General features: G+C 36.7%; 2 protein-coding genes and 1 long non-coding RNA gene across 3 annotated transcripts; 2 read left to right on the top strand and 1 right to left on the bottom strand.

The window, feature by feature from the left end:
• Positions 1-121: 121 nt before the first annotated feature.
• On the top strand, positions 122-2,333 carry LOC141646244 (uncharacterized). The gene is made up of 3 exons (XR_012545456.1): positions 122-374; positions 1,308-1,360; positions 1,993-2,333. It is a non-coding gene; the product is annotated as an uncharacterized LOC141646244 (long non-coding RNA).
• A 1,438-nt stretch (positions 2,334-3,771) lies between these two features.
• LOC141649557 (protein FAR1-RELATED SEQUENCE 5-like) lies at positions 3,772-4,747 on the bottom strand. Its single transcript, XM_074458243.1, has 2 exons — positions 4,355-4,747; positions 3,772-4,236 (listed from the first exon to the last, which is right to left on the bottom strand). Exons 1-2 carry the CDS (start codon positions 4,745-4,747, stop codon positions 3,772-3,774), a joined length of 858 nt encoding a protein of 285 aa, XP_074314344.1.
• A 7,271-nt stretch (positions 4,748-12,018) lies between these two features.
• On the top strand, positions 12,019-14,009 carry LOC141649556 (UDP-glycosyltransferase 91D2-like). Its single transcript, XM_074458242.1, has 2 exons — positions 12,019-12,059; positions 13,670-14,009. Exons 1-2 carry the CDS (start codon positions 12,019-12,021, stop codon positions 14,007-14,009), a joined length of 381 nt encoding a protein of 126 aa, XP_074314343.1.
• The last annotated feature ends 7,212 nt before the right edge of the window (positions 14,010-21,221 follow it).

Below are 21,221 nucleotides of genomic sequence, written 5' to 3'. Positions count from 1 at the left end.
ATGGACATGAAACATTGCATTTAACCGATGTGCAACTAAATTGAAAATTATAAACGGCAAAAATATTTGCCTCACCGCATCACTTATAACATACATTCTTCCCCAAAAAATTTCCCTCACTCTCACTCCCGAACCCTAACCCCCAAAACCCAGTACTCACTCTCCCTCCCTCATTCATTCATTTCACAAAACCTCCCAATGCCGACGACGTGCTACTCCAACGCCGACGACCTGCACTCTTAACGGCGACGACTTGCTACCCCAACGACAACGACGCTTTGACCTGCTACATCTATTGTTTCTGTCTCCTTTCTCGCTCAACTCTTTCCCGTACCGCATCTCAGCTCTTTCCCGTCCCTTGTTCATAAACGCAGGTATTTTTATAATTACAAAGCTTTGAATCTTTCAATCGATTACATAATGAATTATTATTTTGACTAATTAAGTTAGAGTTTTGAAAGATGTTGATTATTTAGAGTTAGGTTTGGACAATTTTGATTATATTAGGTTTGAAGGTTGATTTCCAATGATGAACTTGTGTGTTGGATTAATTTTTACTTATGTGCAGTGCATATCAATGATTTGATTATAGGGTTAGATTTATTTCAGTTTCAAGTAAGAGATGTCTATTATGCGTTCTTATGCAGATTCAGACGATTTTCATTCATATAGCAGGGATTTGTTCTGCCCAAATTCGAACCTCAATGTTAGGTTCAAATTTAATGAATTTTTCGTATAGGTATCCAACTAATGTGCTTTCAAATTTAACTTGGTGCTTTGTGTTATTGGTATAGCAGGGATGTTGTATCTTCTATATATGTGTGTGATTAAAATAAGTTTACTTAGCTGATGAAGACAACTTAACTGGTAAATAACTTGTGCTTCTGTTCTTAAAGAGGATAATTCAGAGAAATAGTTATGTAGCAGTGAGATGAAGACAATTGCTTTCATTTCACTGTTGGTTAAATTCCTCAAAACCATGACTAGTATTTCAAATTAAGATATTCTATGATAATATAGGCTATTAGTGAATTATGAAGTGAGATGGTGAATTATGTTTGCCTTGTATTCTCAGTGATGAGTGATGATGAGAATCAATGGGCAGACTTCTTGGTAATTGTTGGTTTCCGCCTTCTGTGGTGATATGATTGTGTATGAATGCTCCAAAAGTTCATAGCTTGTCTGTTCATCCTTATTTCCTGTCACAAATTATGTTTGCCTTGTATTCTCTTCATTTCTGTATTCTTGAGGCTTTCAGACATCATATTTTCTTACCTTGTAAGGTCTATTTGATTCACCTTTGACAGATGCTCTTCTTAAGATGCTGTTGGAGTCGAGTTTGCCTGTAACTTCATTACTGGTAAGACTATCTATTATTCTGAATTAGGTTTTTGTCAGCCCCCATCCCCAAAGAAAAAATATATTTTTGAATTAGTTTTGCTACCTGAAGCAAAGCAATTTAATCTTGTATTCAGTTAACTCTTAACCTTTTGTACTGTTCGGGTTAGAGGAGTTTTCGCCAGACTTTGACTCAGTTGTACTATATATTTTTGAATTAGCTTTGCTACCCATTGTGTTGCCATCATTGTTGCTTGATAATTCTTGTGCCCTAGTCATTTTAGAAGATGCATCCCATAGAAGTAAACTATATCGAGTAATGGAAGAGAAGAGAAAAGAATGACATTATAGAGGAAGAATAAGAGAATAATGGATGCCAAGATCTTAGATAAATCAGAGATGCAAGAGAAGTATAATGCTTACATATATTGCCGTAAAATATAAAAACTGAGGTCTGAGACAAGTGAGATATAGGAGGGTAAAGGGATATAAGAAGGAAATCCAGAATATGAATTACCATGTCAATGACCCATGACATTTCCTGCAGCTCGTCATTTCTTTTCTTAATTTGAAAGAATTGTATTTGTGTAGTCGATACCATATAAGCTCTTCTGCAATTTACTAAGTAACTTATACTCATATTCCTATTTGCAGGAGTTTTTCAAATGGGACGAAGAATTTGATGGCGATGTACGGGATGGTTTTAATGAGCATGTCCAAAAGCGCCGCAAAGGATTTTTTAGCCATGCTGTAAAACAAATTGAGAAGAATGGAAAGAGAATTGAGAACAAGAACTTAGTTGCCGCAACATTTCTCCCCTTCATAACCCCGATGAGGATCTGTTTGGTGATAGCGGAGGTCCAACAAGTAGGTTAGAAGTTATTAGACCGTTAGTAAGTGTTTAGTTGTGTTGAACCTTCGATAAATAATTAGTTTGTAAACTTTGAAGTGTTGAATAGGTAAAATTGTTTGAATTTAACAGCATATATGGTATTTTATTTATTCTACATTGGCTTAGGATAACCGATTGATTGTATACAGATATTTTTTGTTGACTATGGAATCATTTTGCATTGTCATCATGTGTACGACTAATATGGGCAACAGCGTAATATTTTTTTTTTATAAAAAATAATAATTATAGACATCGGATTTTTGCAAAAAACTGATGTCCATTGATCAAATAGACATCGGTTTTCCTAAAAGTCCGATGTCCATCACAAGTTTTGTAGTAGTGAAAATACAATATCAAGGTCCCTAAGTAAGACAAACTAACTCAGAAGCTCGCATCTTAGGCAATGGAACAATTTATCCACCGAAAATGAGAATACTGATTCAAATTCAAACATAACTAATAGAGGTCACAACATACGCCAACAGCTAACATCAACAAAATACAATATCCATTCAAATTAAAGGTTCCTCCTACATTTGGACATTAACAAAATACAATATCTTGTGTAGTCGGCTGTTACACCCTTCTGCATACAATTGCTGCGCATCCCAATCCACAACTATTTAATTGACAATACCTACATCATCAAATCATGTAAAATATCATTAATACTTTTTATATATGCCCTCTTCTACTAATATGTAAATTTTAAAAAAACAAGCAAATAAAGTACCTGATTATGATTATGAGATTACTTGTTAGCAAGTTGACTCGGGCAATTCCTACTATCATGGCGTGCCATTTCCCCACAAGCACGACATTTTCTAAGAGGCTTAGCGTGCTCCTCCATTGGCTTTACTTTTTCAGAAGTCATCCTTCTACCAGATCCCTTATTTTTTGCTTGATTTGGAGGAAGAATGTGAGCTTTAGTATGAGCTTTTTGACTTCCCACCACTACTTGAAATCAACAACTTCTCATTGAAACTCTGAAGCAATTCGAGTAACTCTTTCTCCTTCTCCTCATCATCCTCCACAAGTGACACTGCAGTGAACACCCCTGACCATAATTCACTGATAGTGTTTTGTCTTGTGTCAATTGACGCACAATCAGCTTCTAAGGACGTCCCTACAACATTAAAGATAGGACGAAATGTTGCATAATTGCTCCATCTCGGCAATAGATATTCAGAAGGTATTTCATCAAACCCCTTATTATGCAACACCCATACACAATGTCTACAAAGTATCCCAAATCTCTGAAACCTCTTGCATGAACACACAAAAGTTTTCCCATCAACATCGACTTCATAGACATTCTTGCTCTCACGATCCATAACAAATAAACGCTCCACGTCACTTTCCTTCATACTTTTGTTGGCCTCATTACAAGAGTAGCATGCACCTTTCAACTCTTCTTGAAAATCATAAAACACAGGTGGTGTGTAAAATTCAGCACACTTCTTTTCTATAGAAAGGGGAGTTGACAAGATAGGAGAGGAGTTTTTAGAATCAGCAGTTAGCTTAGAATGCTTCCAGCGTTAAGCATCCATTGCTGACTGGAAGCGCATCCAAAACTGAACAAGTGATAGGTTGGGGTTTGTGAAGTTGCCGAAGAAACTATTCTCTGATTCTGACCTTGAAGTTGTCCTCAGAAGCCCACCCATATAAGTGTCCCGAAAATATGCACGAATCCATAATTTGTGGGCCTCAAACATGGATTTCAGCCACTCATTTCCAGTCAAATCAAGTTTTTCCATAATTGAACACCATCTCGACTCAAATTCAGTTGGCTCAATATCTTCATTCCAAACAACATAACTTATTTCTTTTAGAAAGTCTGTGTCTTTGTAAATGGTTGAACCAACTTTGTCAGACAATTTTTCCATGATATGCCACATATAGAATCTGTGTGTTGTGTTACCTGAAAACACATTTTTAACCCCAGCTTTAATACCCAGACATTGGTTAGTAATAAGAGTAGTAGGATAACACCCACCCATTGCCTTCATAAAATTGTCAAAAAGCCAGGCAAAAGACTCTTCATTCTCCCGCATTATCAAACCAGCCGCAAAAGTGACACATTTTTTTATGGTTGTCAACCCCCGTAAAAGAACAAAACACCATACGGTATTCATTAAAATCGAATGTGGTGTCAAAAGACACAGAATCACCAAAGAGTGCATAGTTCTTAATTGCAATTGGATCAGCCCAGAAAACCTTAGTGAGTCTTTTGTCCTCATCAACATTAAAATCAAAGTAAAATGAGGGACACCTAGCTCTTTTTTGCATGAAGCCCTCTATCAGCATATCCGCATCATATTCTTTGATGTATTTCTTTACATCCCTTGAAAAATTCTTAAAATCTTCTAAGGAAGCCCCTACGTTTTTATATCCCCTAACGTACTCTTTAAACATTCGAAATGTCTTCACAAGCCCCTGGTTAACACGTGAGTTATCCATTATCATTTTCTTATGCACAAGGTTGAGCTTCCTAAATGACTTTAAGTGAATCATTGTGGCTGGAGTTACCATTGCATGTGAGTGCACCTCGATAAATTCATACACCTCATACTCACCAGCAGGAAGTCTCTTAAACTTAATCCTGGCAGTACACCCAACTCTTGTATTGCCCTCCTCCTTTTTTGCCCACCATGCTTCCTATTACCTTCTTTGTTACACACACATCACTTATGTGTAGTAACTCCTTCAATGATTTTATTTGAATCCAATCTCGGACTAAAGCCACAAGCTTTGGCATATGCTTTGTAGAAATCCAAGCCTTGCTCCAAATTCTCAAATTTCATTCCAACAAATGGTTTAAGCTCTTCTGAACAATGAGGCACTCCGTGAATCTCACTACTAGCAACAACTTTCGGGCTATCTGGAACACTCAAATTAACAACAATTACTTATAAACTGTCGTCTTGCTTCACAATAACAAAATTCAATAAATAAAACTAAATGATTTACCTGGCACATTATTCACTAATGGCACATCATTCACTAATAATTGATCTGGACAATTAGTAAGCAATAATATATCTTCTTCTGGATTTGTTGAAATATCCATGTCATTAGTATCAGCAACTATAGCTGTAGAAACAACGAATGGCCAAATGAGCACTTATTCGCTAATAATTTTGAAAAATGATGATTGTCCTAGCTCTAACTAATGTAATTCAACAGCTAAAATTGTCACATGGGAAAGGGTATTAGGAAAAGTAATGAGGGAAAGTGTACGAAACAACAAAATTGCCAACATTGTCATACAAACAGGCAAACACCTAACTTTAACAATCAATCAAATAATCAATTGTTCAATTAACACAGCAAAAAAAATAAAATTTCGTACGTGTGATGTCTATTCATGAACCCAGTTCTTACACACAACCAATCTAAACCCAGGTGACCCTTTACAGTACAACAATCTAATATCAGGAGTAACATCAAATCCTCTACCAATTGCTTGAATTACATTACATAAAGTTGTTAATAATGCATCAGAATTTCCAGATTTTGTTAATGGGTTTTCCATTAATTAACAAGTTTTATCCAAATAAAGTTTTGATCTTTTTTAGGATTTGGGATTAGCAAAATTTAGTTTTTTGCTGAATTTTTGAGTTTTATTTGTGGGATTTGATTAAAAAAGTGTGGACTGTGAAAATGAAGGGAGATTTTGTCTAAAGTGTGAAGCTTTTGACTATAATAATAACCAACTTATCATGAACCCAGTTCTTACTCACTTAAGAACCATGAAACCCTAAAAGCGTTTGCGCTCCTCAAAGGTTGATAGGTTGAGTGAGATGCCTGATCAAATTGTTCGCAGTCGTATTTTGAAATATTCAATCAAATTTAATTCAATTCAACAATGAACAACATATAGTACACATCAGGGTTTACAAATCTCAAAATCATGCAACTACTCGATAAAGAATTGTTTGATGGATTCATACATTGATTCTTCGCAGTCGAATTCTAAAACATTCGATCAAATTCATTTCAATAATCAACAACATATAGATTAAACCTTAACCTAAAACAATAATCGCTCCAAATTCATCTTGAAATTGTTCAATTAAATCACAGAAAACATGATCAATTAAACATACATTAACCTTAACCTAAAGAATTTTTCAAGGAATTCACACAACGATTGTTCGCAGTTGTATTCGGAAACATTCGATCAAATTCAATTCAACTTATCAACAACATATCGCTTCAATTAAATCGCTCCGAATTGTTCAAATAACATCTCCTAGAACAACAATCGATCAAAAGTAAAGTTATAGCATACGATTGAAAACCCTAATGACAGGCGATCTTCAGGCGAAAAAAAGCTTGCTTGCAGCCATTAATTAGGGCTCTTTATTACGTTATTATGGCACGAAATTCAGCAAAGAAGTCTCTTAGTAATCAAAGATCAGCAACTAAACGTACTGTATCTGCAAAGAAACCTAGCAATGGCCATAATAATGGAAAAAAGAGAGGACCAGAGGAGGAGGAGGTTTTACGTACTAAGCCTATGCATGAGATTCATCTTTTGACTGGTTTATCTTTTGATGATGAAGAGGATCCAGTCCCAACCACAGCATGGGTTACTCAACGTGGAAAGAAGACGGAGGCTAAAAAGGATGATAGGGTTCCTATGACTGAAGAGAGCCCTATTGTGGAGACTGTTATTGAGGAGATGTTAGAATTTACGCCTGAGGATGTCAAAGAGGAGGTGGAGTACTGGAATCAGGCAGTATACTGTTTTGTTCTTGGTGCTAATCCTCCATGGGAAGTGTTAAATGGTTTTATCCATCGTATATGGAGCAAGTTTGGCATTGATAAGGTTTCATTTCTTCTTAATGGAGTTTTTTTGGTCAGATTAAAGGAAATGAAAGATAGAGATGCTATACTCACGGCTGGTTATCATATATTTGATAACAAGCCACTCATTGTCAAGCCATGGCAGGTTGATGTGGACCTCCTAAAGGAGGATGTAAAAGTGGTTCCTGCTTGGATAAGATTACATGGTCTGCCACTAAAATTTTGGGGCAAATGCCTCCCTTCCATTGCAGGACTAGTTGGCAAGTATATCAAAAAGGATGTAGCAACAGAGGACAAAACGAGGTTAGGGTTTGCTAGAACCATGGTGGAACTTACAGTGGGACAAAAATTCCCTAATTCTGTTAAATTTAAGGATGAGCAGGGCAAAATTGTTGTGATAAATGTGGAGTATGAGTGGAAGCCGACCATTTGCACTAAGTGTAAGGGTATGGGTCATGAAGAGAAGAATTGTAGGAGGGTGAGTCAGAAGGCAAAGCCTGTTCCAAGGGTGTGGAAGCCAATTTCAAAACCTGTTACTACTAACAGTAAGCTCTCTACAATTGAATACCCTGTGTTGACTGTAGCTAATGGTACTCCTGGGACACGAGTGACAACTTCCAAAAAGATATCACCTGTTCAGGAAAGCCTGACACCTCTGAATGTCAAGGATAACCCAACTCGGGAGGATTTGAACTATAAAGCTGGCACAAGTACCCCCACTGATCAAAATTCTCAGCAAGTGATGGTAGATGATATTGGTAACCCTCCTATCCAAACTGATAATAATGAATAACATTGGCTTTTGGAATGTTAGAGGCTTCAATAATGTAAATAAGCAACATATAGTCAAGAATTTCATTAATAGGCAGAATATTGGTTTGTTAGAAACAAAAATAAATGCTGGAAATGTGAGTAATATCTCTCATAATTTGTTTGATGGCTGGTGTGTTACTACTAACTGCCATACTCATAAGGGTGGTAGAGTTTGGATCATCCGGCAGCCAAGTCTCTTTGACATTTTAGTTCTGCAGTATAACCCTCAATTCATACATGCTAAGGTTACTGTGGTAGCTACTCAGCAGGTTTTCTATCTCTCTATGATTTATGCTTTCAATGATGGGAAAGAGAGAGTTGAGCTATGGAATTGGTTGAAATCCTTTGCTCTGCAATGCTCTGATCCTTGGGCTCTGGCTGGGGATTTTAATACTGTCATTAACCCTGATGAGAGGATGGGGGGACACACAAAGCAGGAGGATATGGAGGATTTTTTGGAGTGTCTAGGGCTTTGTGGAATGACTGATATACCTGCTACTGGTGCATTCTTTACCTGGAATAATAAGCAGGATGCTGAGCATAGAAAATACAGTAGGCTTGATAGATTCTTAATCAATAAGGAATGGGTGGAGAGAATACCAGATATGGCTGCACATTTTTACCCTGAGGGTCTTTTGGACCACACACCCTGTGTTGTGAGTAATCTGAAGCTGAATATAAGTAAAGCTAGAAGCTTTAAATACTTCAATATGTGGAGTAGTGCCACTAATTTTCTACCAACTGTGAAAGAAGTCTGGGACAGACCTGTGGTTGGGACAAAAATGTTCTGTTTGGCCAAAAAAATGAAGGAGTTGAAATACAAACTTAAGGCTCTTAATAATGAATGCTTCTCTGATATTGAAAATCAGACTAGCCAAGCTGCCCATTTGCTAGCTGATGTTCAGGCCCAGATTGCTAGTTCGGGGATGAATGAAGACCTCATTGCCAAGGAAATGAACCTCATGGATAATTTAAGGAAACTGACTAAAGCCAGGGATAGTTTCCTTCAACAGAAATCAAAAGTACAATGGATGGAAGAAGGAGATGCCAATACTGCTTATTTCCACTGTGCTATTAAGAAGAGATGCCTAAGAAATAGAGTGATTCAAATAGAAGACAAGGAAGGAAATCTATGCAAGGACACTGACACCATTCAAAATGCCTTCTTGAACTATTATGAGGATCTGCTTAGTAAGAGGAGTCCAACTGAGGAAGTCAAGCATGCTGTGTTGGCCAAGGGCAAATTGTGTAGTCCTGAGCATGCTGTAATCCTTACTAGTGCTGTCACTTATGAGGAGGTTCAACAGGTAGTCTTCTCTATTCCTAAGGACAAGGCCCCAGGGCTTGATGGATACTCCAGTGGTTTTTTCAGGGACACATGGGACTTGATTGGAAAGGATGTGTTTACAGCTGTTGTTGATTTCTTTACTACTGGTCAATTGCTTCAACAGGTCAATGCTACTAATATTACACTTATCCCTAAGTGTGATAGGCCAACATCTGTCAAACAATTTAGACCTATTGCTTGCTGTAATATGATATACAAAATTATATCCAAGCTTCTTTGCAACAGACTGGCTCTAGTTTTACCTGACCTTATTCATGACAATCAGGGTTCTTTTATTCAAGGCAGGTCTATCATTGAGAATGTGTTAATCTGTCAGGACATTGTGCATATGTATGCAAGAAATCATGTGTCTCCTAGATGCCTCTTCAAAATTGATCTTCAGAAAGCTTATGATACTGTGGAATGGGATTTTGTGGAACAACTGCTATCTGGTCTCCAATTCCCTCCTCATTTCACTAAGTTGATCATGGCTTGCATTACTTCTACCTCATTTACTCTGGTTCTTAATGGAAATAACTTTGGATATTTTAGTGGACAGAGAGGGCTTAGACAGGGTGACCCAATTTCCCCTCTCATATTCACAATTTGTATGGAGTATTTGACTAGATTTATTGGATTTGCTACAGAAATATGGCCATTTCATTATCATCCCATATGCAAGACTTTAAAGCTCTCTCACCTGATGTTTGCAGATGATCTACTCATGTTCTGCAAAGGGGATGGACCCTCTATAATCCTCCTTATGAAGGCTTTCACTTCTTTCTCTAATGCTTCTGGTTTGAAAATGAACAATACCAAGTCTGAAATGTTCTTCAATGGGATGAGGCCTGAGCTTAAAACTGATATCTTGAGAGCCACTGGATTTCAGGAGGGTACAATGCCCTTCAGGTACCTAGTGGTTCCAATACAACCTGGCAAAATAACCAAGAAGGATTGTAGCTGCTTAACAGAGAAAATTATCAGCAGGATTAGAGGATTAGGTGCCAAAAAACTCTCTTATGCCGGCAGAATTACTCTCATCAACTCAGTTCTAAATACACTCCACAGCTATTGGGCTACTATGTTTTTAATTCCTAAATCAGTAATCAGGAGAGTTGAAGCAATATGCAGAAACTATTTTTGGGATGGGAGCCCTGATTATCATAGAGTCCCTTTAGTAGCTTGGGATAGGGTTACTATGCCCAAGGATGCTGGTGGTCTTGGTGTAAAGAAAGTGGAGAATTGGAATTGGGCAGCTGTTGGTAAATTGGTGAATTGGGTGTATACCAAAGTTGATAGATTGTGGATAAGGTGGATCAGTAATGTTTATTTGAAAGAGCAAGACTGGCAGTCTTACTCTCCCCCTGCAGACTCTCCTTGGACTTGGAAAAATGTTTGCAAAGTCAAGGATAAACTGAAGGATGGATTTGGTGAGAACTGTAGGTTGCCTGATGAGAATGGTTATACACTCAAGAATGGTTATAAATGGCTATGTACTCAACAACCTAAGGTGGATTGGTGCTCTCTGGTATGAAACAGCTGGAACATTCCCAAGCACTCAATCATTACTTGGCTTATTATGCAGGAGGGACTAAATACCAAAGCTAAGCTATTTCAGTTTGGCTTCTGTGAGGACAACCTTTGTTTAATTTGTGGAGAACAACCTGAAACGATCACTCACCTGTTCTATGAGTGTCATTAAAGTTGCAGAATCAAGGCAGCTCTTGCTGTCTGGCTGGGGAGAGCTTTTCCTACTCTTATTGAGCTTCAGAATGGTAGGAAAGACAGTCTACAATGGAAGGCAATGGCTATGGTTTTCAATGTATATCTTTACACAATCTGGCATCAGAGAAACACCACAAGAATCCAACAGTCTATTGTGAGGCCTGAACTGTTAGCTGCTCAGATTGAGGAGATTGCAGGAAGAAGAGGGTGCAGTAAAGCTGGCCCTGGAATGTCTAACAGCACAAATGGGTGGTTAAGCTGCTTGTAATGCAATGAGCTTGGTTATCTGATTTTTTGTACGGTTTATTTGCTTTCTGAGCTTGCCGGGGTTTGAACCCATATCCTTGTATATGTAACTTGGTTCTTTGAAATAATATATATACTCACATTTCAGCTAAAAAAAAAACATCGATCAAATTCAATTCAATTCATCAATCAACAACATTTAAATCAACATCAACCTCAACCTAATAAGAAAAATTGTTTCAAATTCATCTTAATCAATCAAACAAATCAAACCTTATAAAATGCATAATCAATGCAAAAAGAGTGAAAGAATTCGTACCATCTACCATTTGGGAATCATCTTCATCATTTACGGTTTCAGTTACTGAGGCATGTTCTTGAGTACAAACATCTGCAATTAAAATCCCAATAGTATCTTAGTAAGTGCATCTAAAAATCTGCAATTAAAATGTTCATCGCACAACAAAATGAAGAATTCGTACCTGAAGTTGAAGAACAATTGGTTGAGACTGTTACCATCTTTGAAGAATTTAACCCAATTGAAACCCTAAAAAAACGATTTGAATTTTTCGGTTATTACAAACCCTAATTTATCAAACAATTTGAAATTTCTGCATAAAATTAACCTCTTAAACTACACTACAATCCATATATGTGCATTGATCTAAAATACCAAACCAATTAAATGTAAAATTTTCGATTAAATTATTTTATGAAAAAATAACAGTAATTGAAGCTAACCTTGTTGATGAATTAATGATGAGCTGAATGTTGTAAATCTAGAAGCTTGTTTCGTAGAGGATAGTGATGGTAGAAACTAGTTTAGCAAGAAGAGAATCGCGAGAGGTTGAAGAAGATAACCATGGAAGCTGTTTCTTCTTTTGTGGAAGAAGATAGAAACGCGTAAGAAGATAACAGTGTATAATGGGTTGGTTCGTACGGTTCGTACCGTAAGTTAGTTCGCACGGGATCCCGCCCTATATTTATATATATATATATATATATAGAGAGAGAGAGAGAGAGAGAGAGAGAGAGGCGGGATCTCGTGAGTTTGGTTCTTATGGTGAGTTATGAGTTTGAAAAATCTCAGCCATTGGATCAAGGGAACCAACGATTAAGATTAAACAAAAAATAAAATAAAATAAAGTCTGCAAAACCAGATGTCCTTCTCCCAAGCACAAATAAATTAACAATTGAAATCAAAATGAAACCCAAGACAAATTCATCTGTCTGAGATGATTAGATAGATTAAATCAATATAGAAAAGTTGATTAGATCGATGATTGAAAAAGAATTTCCTTTACCTTTGTTCATCCTTTATTTCACATGCTGATTAGATGTCGGAGAATGATGTCGGAGATGGCGGTGAATGATGTTGGAGATGGCGGTGAATGAAGACTTCACATCTCCGACGATCGCAATAAAGAATAGATCGATGAATGAAGACAAGTCTTTAAAGGATCGATGAATGTCATAAACAAATTGGCGGTTGATATCAATATATCAACTTTTGGTTGATATCTCAATACAAGAAGAAGCACAACCATAGTATTTGTCAGATTCTACCTTTTCTCCACTTGCTTAATAATCAATGGAATATTTTTATTTTTTGATTTGGAGATTGATAGCATGTTGTCCGCAAGAGAGGCGAATGAACATGATGCCAGTCGGAGATTGAAATCAGAATTTTTTGTACAGTTTGATGGCGTCACTTCTAATTCCAATGATCTTGTGACAGTAATTGGTGAGCTTTTACAAAACTAATCGTACCTGTGTGAGGATGAGTTCACTAAACAATAAAAATTCAGTACCTGCGAAGGAGGATGCTAGCCTATGATGAGCAATCAGAAGTTGCAGATCGACTCAGAATCAAGGTTTGACATTCATTCGCTGCTTCTCAATTTCATCGTTGTTTATTTAAAATAAACTTTTTTTCCTAATCAGCCTATTCTGCATCGTCACTCTGATTACAGGATATAATCATAAGAGGAGGTCGTAAATTCCTAGGTAATACACAGTCACTCTCCCCCTTACATTTTTCTCGTTTCCTTTTCAACTCCATTGTGTGATAATTGATTCTGATTCTTAATGCGATATGTCTCTATACTTCTCATCGAGACTCTACATGCCAATGACGAGGTATCATGGAGAGGCTGTTTATAGGATGGTACCATTATTTGATGGGCTGTCATTATTTTCTTTTTTCACAAAGCTTTTGTATAGTGTGAAATAGAGAGAACGTCATTGAGAAGCCTGTTACCAAGGGTTTGTATTCGCATGGTTTAGCTTAGCCGACAATTTTAAAATTATATTGCATTTAGTTTTAATTATAGCTGATCGTTGGTGCGTGAATTCGGCAGCAGGGTCGGAGAGCAGAAGGTAGCACAGTGGACATACCAGACGGGTTCCAGGAGCGTACCTAGGAAGCGGGCTGGTTTGGACTTAATGGGCTCCGCAAAGCAGGATACTAGCACATGATTCAGTAGGAGCATTTTGACGCACTGTGGTTGTAGTTCGGTGATTGAAGGGGTTCAGTTCGGAAGGCCACTGATAATGCTACCGTTTGCGTTGGATCAGGTGTTAAATGCCAAAATCCTGAAGGAGAAGCAGATTGGGGTCGTAATAGAGAAGGATGAAAATGATGGGTCGATTGATAGACGATCAGTAGCGGAGCTAGTGAGATTGGTAGTCGAGGATGAAGCCGGTAGTATATATAGAGAAGAGGTTGTGAAAATGAGTCGAATAGTTGCTGATATTGGCTTACAAACCCAGTATTTTGACAGATTGGAGGAGTTTCTGAGGAATAATGGGCCTGGGCCTGTTCATTTGTCCATCATCCAGGAACAAAATTAAGTTACTTGTCCATTGAGTGTCAAAAGAAAGTTATCATAATATGAGGTTACTTGTCGAGATTTTTTTTTAAAAAATAACAATAACACAATAATAATAGCACAATAATACTGGAGTAAGAACACGTAAAGAAAAAAAAAATAACAAAATGAGAATTTTTTTAAAAAAATAACAATAATACTAAAATAATACCAGAATAACAGCACAATAACACTGGAGTAACAACACGTAAAGAAAAACAAAGGTAACAAAATGTGAATTTTTTTTTAAAAAATAACAATAACACTACAATAATAGCAGAATCACCATAACACCAGAATAACAGCACAATAACATGTGGTAAAAAAGAGTAAAAAAAAATCAAAGTGACACCGGAATAACATCACAATAACACCAGAATAACAGCACAATAACATGTGGTAAAAAAAGGTAAAAAAATCAAAAGTATTTAAAAAAATCAAAGTGACACCGGAATAACATCACAATAACAGCAGAATAACAGTAGAATAACAGCACAATAACACGTGGTAAAAAATAAAATAAAAAATCAACGTCGTAAAAAAAATCAAAGTAACAACAGAATAACATCACAATAACAGCGGAATAACAATAACACGTGGTAAAAAAAAAAGAGAAAAAAAATCAAAGTCGTTAAAAAGATCAAAGTGGCACCGGAATAATATCACAATAACACCAGAATAACAGCACAATAACATGCGTAAAACATAAGTAAAAAAATCAAAGTAAAAAATCAAAGTGACACCGGAATAACATCACAATAACAGCAGAATAATAATACAATAACAGCGCAATACGTGGTAAAAAAAAAAGAAAAAAAAATCAAAGTAACAGCAGAATAACATCACAATAACAGCGGAATAACAATAACATGTGGTAAAAAAAAAGAGAACAAAAATCAAAGTCGTTAAAAAAATCAAAGTAAAAAAAGCACAATAACAGCATAATAACACGAGGTAAAAAAAATAAGAGTAAAAAAAATTTCAAGTAAAAAAAAAAATCTGGTACAAAACGAAGAAGAATAAAAGGTAACATAATGAGAAAATTAGAGAAAAACATAAGAGGAAAAAAAATCAAAGTTGTAAAAAAAAAGCATAATAACACGAGGTAAAAAAAGGAGATAAAAAAAATTAAAGTAAAAAAAAAAAAAGAGTAGCACTAGAAAAAGGAGAAAATAAGTAAATGACAGTGATTTTATATGACATGTAAGATTAGATCTTAACCATTCATCTCTAATATAATCTAGTGACTGAGATTTCCAAGTACAAACTCACAAGTCACCATAAAACCAAAACTCACAAGAACCTAACTATATATATATATATATATATATATATATATATATATATATATATAGAATTAGGATCACATGAATCCACCCTATGTTTTTGAGTCCGTGAGTCCAGCGAAACAATATCACAAGTTATACTAAACAATATCACGCGTCATATTAAACAATATCACTCTTGCTTTGAACCGTATTAAGCCCTCTGTTATTAACTTCTTTTCTCATACTTTTTCTTACACCCATCAGTGCTAGGGTCGGAGCTCCAACAAATACCATCATCCTCACGCACTTTCCCGCCGGTGAGTCAATTTTGGCGGCGTGTTCGTCGGATTATTGCATATTACTTCTTTTATATTTTTTTCCTCTCTTGTTCTCTTCTTTATATTCGCCTATTTCCTTCATCGCCGGAGATAAGACCCCTAATTTAACAGCGGCGGCGTTGTTCTTTGATGGAGGTTAATGGAAGAAGGATCGTTGATTGTATGTTAGTGAGGGGTGGTAGCGATGGTCGTGAGACGGACTTGTGCGCTGTGGTGGTGGTTGTTGTGGAGGTGAACGTGTGGTGGTGGGTGGTGGTTGTTGGGGAGGTGAAGGGGTGGTGGTGGGCCGTGGGTGGTTGCCGTCGACGATTAGTATCACTGACTATAGGTTTAAGCCTTCTTTTTATTGTTTTCGTTGTATATTTTGCGTGATATTGTTCAGTATAAGCAGCGATATTGTTTCGTGTAGTGTTTTGATATTCTTGTGTATAGGTTGTGATACATAACTGGACTCACGGGACTCAAATATTTAGGTGGACTCACCTGATCCTGCCCCTCTCTCTCTCTCTCTCTCTCTCTCTCTGTAACACCCCGTAATTTCGGACCGTTATTATATTGCGGAAGTAATTTATTAATCAAGTTGAATTTAATATTAATGTATTTGAAGTAATAATAATTCAATGAAATATAATTCTATTATATTTTGAAGTAAAGTATTTATTTTGATAGTTTCGAAATGTTTAAAAATAGTTTAAACCATGTAAAAACCTTTTATTTCGAAATAAGGGCATATCGGGGAAAATGGCAATTCTTGTGAAAATTGGGCAAACGATTTTGGAAATGGGTCATATGAGTACTCAATCTTCTTGTAATCTCGTGTTTAAGAACTTTGGCATTGTCGGAATTTGCATTTGACGAACGGTTCTAATTATCGTCGAAACGAGCCAAAACCGACTAATGAAATTCCGCCAAAAATCCCGCTCCTCTCCTTCTTTGGGCGGCACATCTCCTCTCCCTCCTTCCCATTGGATTTTTCTTTTCCAACTTCATTCTCCTAGGACATTCTAAAGTATTCTACACCTAAAACACCATTTTCCTACTTAAACCTAAGCTTTCTAAGCTAATTTTCATCATAATTAACTCATTTCTACTCCAAATTTCATAAGGATTACATATTTGGAATCCTCTCTTCATTTCCAACATCCTAGTATGTTTTAAATTCTATTGCCCTATATTTATTTTATCCACCATTTTTAGGGTTTTGATTATAGTGCTTATAATTGTGTTTTTATTGTTTATTTAGGTGAGGATTTAGAAGACGAGTTTGGAGACTCGTACATAGTTGAAGATAGTGGCTAGCTTGCATATTAGGGTTTGGTGTTCAAGGTGCTAATTGCTCATTCTTAGCTAAAGGTAACATATTTCGAGTTACTCGACGAATAAATGTCACATTCTTTGCTTTTTGTATGATTTTGTGAATGTTATTTGAGTGGTTTATTTCACATGAAAATATGGGTTAAATTCATGTCTTTTGTAAGTTTAAGTTCACATATTAGTATGGAAATGAAATGGGAATGATTAATTGATGCTTAAAACGATGTTAAAATGAACAAAAATGGAGAAACGGAGGGATTGGGGTGGCGGCCCGGTTGGCCGGCAGTTCCGTGCGAGCCCACAGCAGCAGCCACAGGTTGGCCCGGGTCGGCCCGTTGCTTGTTTTCGCGATTTTTCATGCGTTGTTCGTCGTTTCGGGTTTGTTAATGTTATATTTAGTATAAGTAACATATGGGTAATCTTTTGAAATGAATAATGTTAGTAGTAAATATAATGTTGATGGTAAAATCATGCTTATATTGGTAGTTTGCACATGTTAGGATAGGTTATGATATGAAATTGTAATGAAAATGCTTGAAATGAATTTTATAGCGATAATTGCAATGTTTGGATGATTTTGCCGAAAATCGAGCCCTTAGTCCCTTTGATCAATCGATGTCGATCAATTGTGTGATTGGTCACCACGATTGAACCCGTACTGTCGCAGGTCAGGGTTGCGGTAAAAATTCGGTTGGATGAAATTATTGTGTGAATTGGATAATTGGCCTTATTCTTGTTTTAGGCCATCTATTATGTTTTTATTTCACATGTGTTGTTGGTTGATTTGAATGGTTTCTTATATTGTAAAAACGGCCCTAGATTCCCTGAAACCTTTAATATTGTTAATATTGCTTGATATGGAACTGGTATTGAATACTTCTTGCAGGTTGGTTTCTCATTCTTACAATTTGGGTAATTGAATATATAAAGGTTATGAGTACCATTAATATTGAGGATTGTGTTGTTGGCCAGCTGCTTATACGTATGGTATTGTTGTGTTTGTCATAGATAGGTCTTTATAGTCTTTGACGAGTGTATGTTCACTGCTTAATAGCCTTTGTGTTCCTGACTTGGTGGGTTTATATCCAAGTTGGGGCATGACCTCGTTACTTATTTTGAGAGTAAGTGGTCAGCTTAAGTACTAGCCAACCCTTTGGTGGACTCCTTAGGGTACTCACATGGTTTTATAAAATTGTGGGTCTTGGGTGCGGTGGTGTGTATCCGCATGTCTAGGTCTCAAGCAGATTTAGGACTAGGGTTGTGTTGTGTCTTGGCCATGTTTTGATAGAACCTCTGAGCCAGGATACCGGTTCGATTACCTTCCCTACCTCGTGGTATAGACTCGAGTTACAGAGTGACTATTGACCGTGCTAAGAACTTATGCCTGTCTTTGATATATTGTCCTTTCTTGTATGGTGATTTTATGAATTGTAATAGGTGAGATGCAAGCCGGTTACAATTGATAAAGTTTGGATTATCTTGTTTGTTATATGTTTCACATGATAGAATAAATTGGTCGATTTAGTGTTCATATGTTAGAATACTCGATAATTAAATTATTTATGATGTTGTTTACATGTTACATTAAATATGACATTTCGTGGCTAGGAGGACTCGAAGTTACTCCCCACTGAATTGTGGCTTTCGTGTTTGTATAAAATGCGATTGACAGGTTGATGATGTTTAGATGGGGTACATGGACGAGCTAGCGAGCAAAAGAACCTTGGACCTAGTTTGGTTATATTTTGTAGTAAACCTTTAAACATATGGTTGTGTTATATTTTGGAGGGACATATGTCTCCCTCTTTTACTTTGGTTTGTATCACTTTATTCTCGCGACTTTAGCAATGTTATGTAAATTAGTTTGTTAGTATTTGCAGGTTTTGGCACTCTTCATTTGGAAATGTTTGTGAATGGTTTAGAAAAGTTTTTAAAATTACAGGTTTTATCTAGTTGAACCAATTACAAACATATCCTGTCAGTTTTTCTGTAGAATTTACGTGTTTATTTAACGCTAAAAATGAGGGTGTCACTCTCTCTCTCTCTCTCTCTCTCTATATATATATATATATATATATATATATATATATAGTCCACTCCCTTAGATGAGTCTTGAGTCCAAATAAAGGCCGTTGGATCTAATAGCATCAGACGCATCTGATTACGCCACATCACCCTACTAATTAGGTAATACTAACAAACAGCGAACCCGTCTCCTTTCTTCATTTCTTTTTCTCTTGTCTCGCACATCTCTATCTCTCTCAGTGTCTCTTTGATTACGTCTCTAAACGAAAGAAAGAACCCTAAAAAAATCTCATAATCGAATAGAGAATTTGATAATTCCATTAGTTCTCCTGAATCAAATCAACAAAATCACATCTAATCTTTTATTCATTATAATTCCTTTTCTTCCCGTCTTATTTTTCTTCAAGATTCAACACGAAATCGGGAAAATCGCGATCGAAAAACGAAGAAAATCTAACAAATGATGTGATATTATGTACTTGTTCCTATAAATAGGTACAATCGCCGATTTAATTCTCAATTTAATTTCATTCACTTAATTATGTTAAATTAAAGTGTTGATGCACTTAATTTTTTGTTCTATGGATTTAATCTGATTATTGTTAGTGTTTGTTTAATTATGTGTATTAATCTTTTCAGAGATCTCGTTTATGTAATTAGGGATTACTTGATGCTACTTTACTAAATAATGAATGTTATTGCGTTGAATAATTAGTGTTACTTCGAGTAATATTTGTTATTTGTCTGTGTAAATCAAGAAGCTTGACAAAAATATGCATTGCTACCAATTCATCGTTCACTTATGCAATCAAGGTAGGATTCTATTCATTATTTGCCTTTTTAATTGTTGCATTTAAGATGCATTCAAGAGCAGAGGACATTGCAAGAAATTGAGAACAAATGTGGTTGAAGATTTTCATTAATTGATTGTGTTGAAAAAGAGTAAATTACACAGTAGAGTATATGTACATGTGCTGTTGTTATGCTCTGAGTAATACACAAAGGATAATAACTAAAACTGAGTAGTCAAATCCTAGGATTAAGGATTAAGGTGGATCTCTATGTTTTGTCTTGGAATGTGCATCCGTCCTTTTTGATTTGTTGATGTCATTACTGCTTGCATCATCACTACCTTCTTTACACTCCCCCTCAAGATGAGAGTGGAGACCTGAGGAGACTCCCATCTTGGATAGAAGGTACTTGTGTTGGTACACATGACACGACTTTGTGAACACATCAGCTACTTGTTCCTTTGTGTTGACATAAGAAGTGGTCAGGAGGCCTTGTTGGATTTTCTCACGAATAAAATGACAGTCCACCTCAATGTGCTTGGTGCGTTCATGATACACAGGATTGGCAGCGATGGCTAAAGCAGCCTGGTTGTCACACTTGAGATGAGCTGGTCCCAGGTGTTTGAGACCAAGGTCCTGAAGTAATTGGAATAACCAGGTAACTTCACACGTGGTCATGGCCATGGCCCTATATTCAGCCTCAGCGGAAGAGCGTGACACAACTGTTTGTTTCTTGGATTTCCAAGATATAGGGGAATCACCTAGCAGAATGCAGAACCCAGTAGTAGAGCGTCTGCTGAAGGGACAAGAGGCCCAGTCTGAGTCACAGTAAGCTGTGAGTTGAGCTGCAGATGTGCTGGCAAATAAGACCCCTTGATGGGGTGCTGACTTTAGATACCTTAAGACTCTTCGAGCAGCTTGCATATGATCAGAGGTAGGAGATTGTAGAAACTGACTTAGGAGTTGAACTGAGAAAGCAATGTCTGGTCGAGAAATGGTCAGATATATTAATTTGCCAACCAATTGTCTATATGTGTCTGGATGAGGTAACAGAGTGCCCTTCCCAGGCTCAAGTTTGATGAGAGGGCAGACTGGGAGTTGGAGTGCCGTGGATTTATTTACTCCAAAAGTATTGAGCATGTCAAGAGTATACTTCTTCTGAGATATGAAAATACCAGCTGCACTTCTCTGAACCTCTAAACCAAGAAAATAGGAGAGCTCCCCCAAATCCTTCATATGGAAAAGAGAATTGAGATGCTGTTTCAAGGCCTGGATTTCAGAGGGACAATCACCAGCAATGACCATATCGTCTACATAAACAAGGACTGCTGTGGTGTGGCCATCATGTTGCTTGACAAAGAGAGAGTGGTCTGCATGGGATTGTTTGAAACCACAGCTCAGTAATGCTTGAGATAATTTGGAGAACCATTGTCGTGGAGCTTGTTTGAGTCCATACAAG

The sequence above is a fragment of the Silene latifolia genome, chromosome 3 (assembly GCF_048544455.1).
Source record: "Silene latifolia isolate original U9 population chromosome 3, ASM4854445v1, whole genome shotgun sequence".
Taxonomy (NCBI): domain Eukaryota; kingdom Viridiplantae; phylum Streptophyta; class Magnoliopsida; order Caryophyllales; family Caryophyllaceae; genus Silene; species Silene latifolia.
Note: the sequence above shows the minus strand (reverse complement) of the source record. Positions and strands in the feature narration are given on the sequence as shown.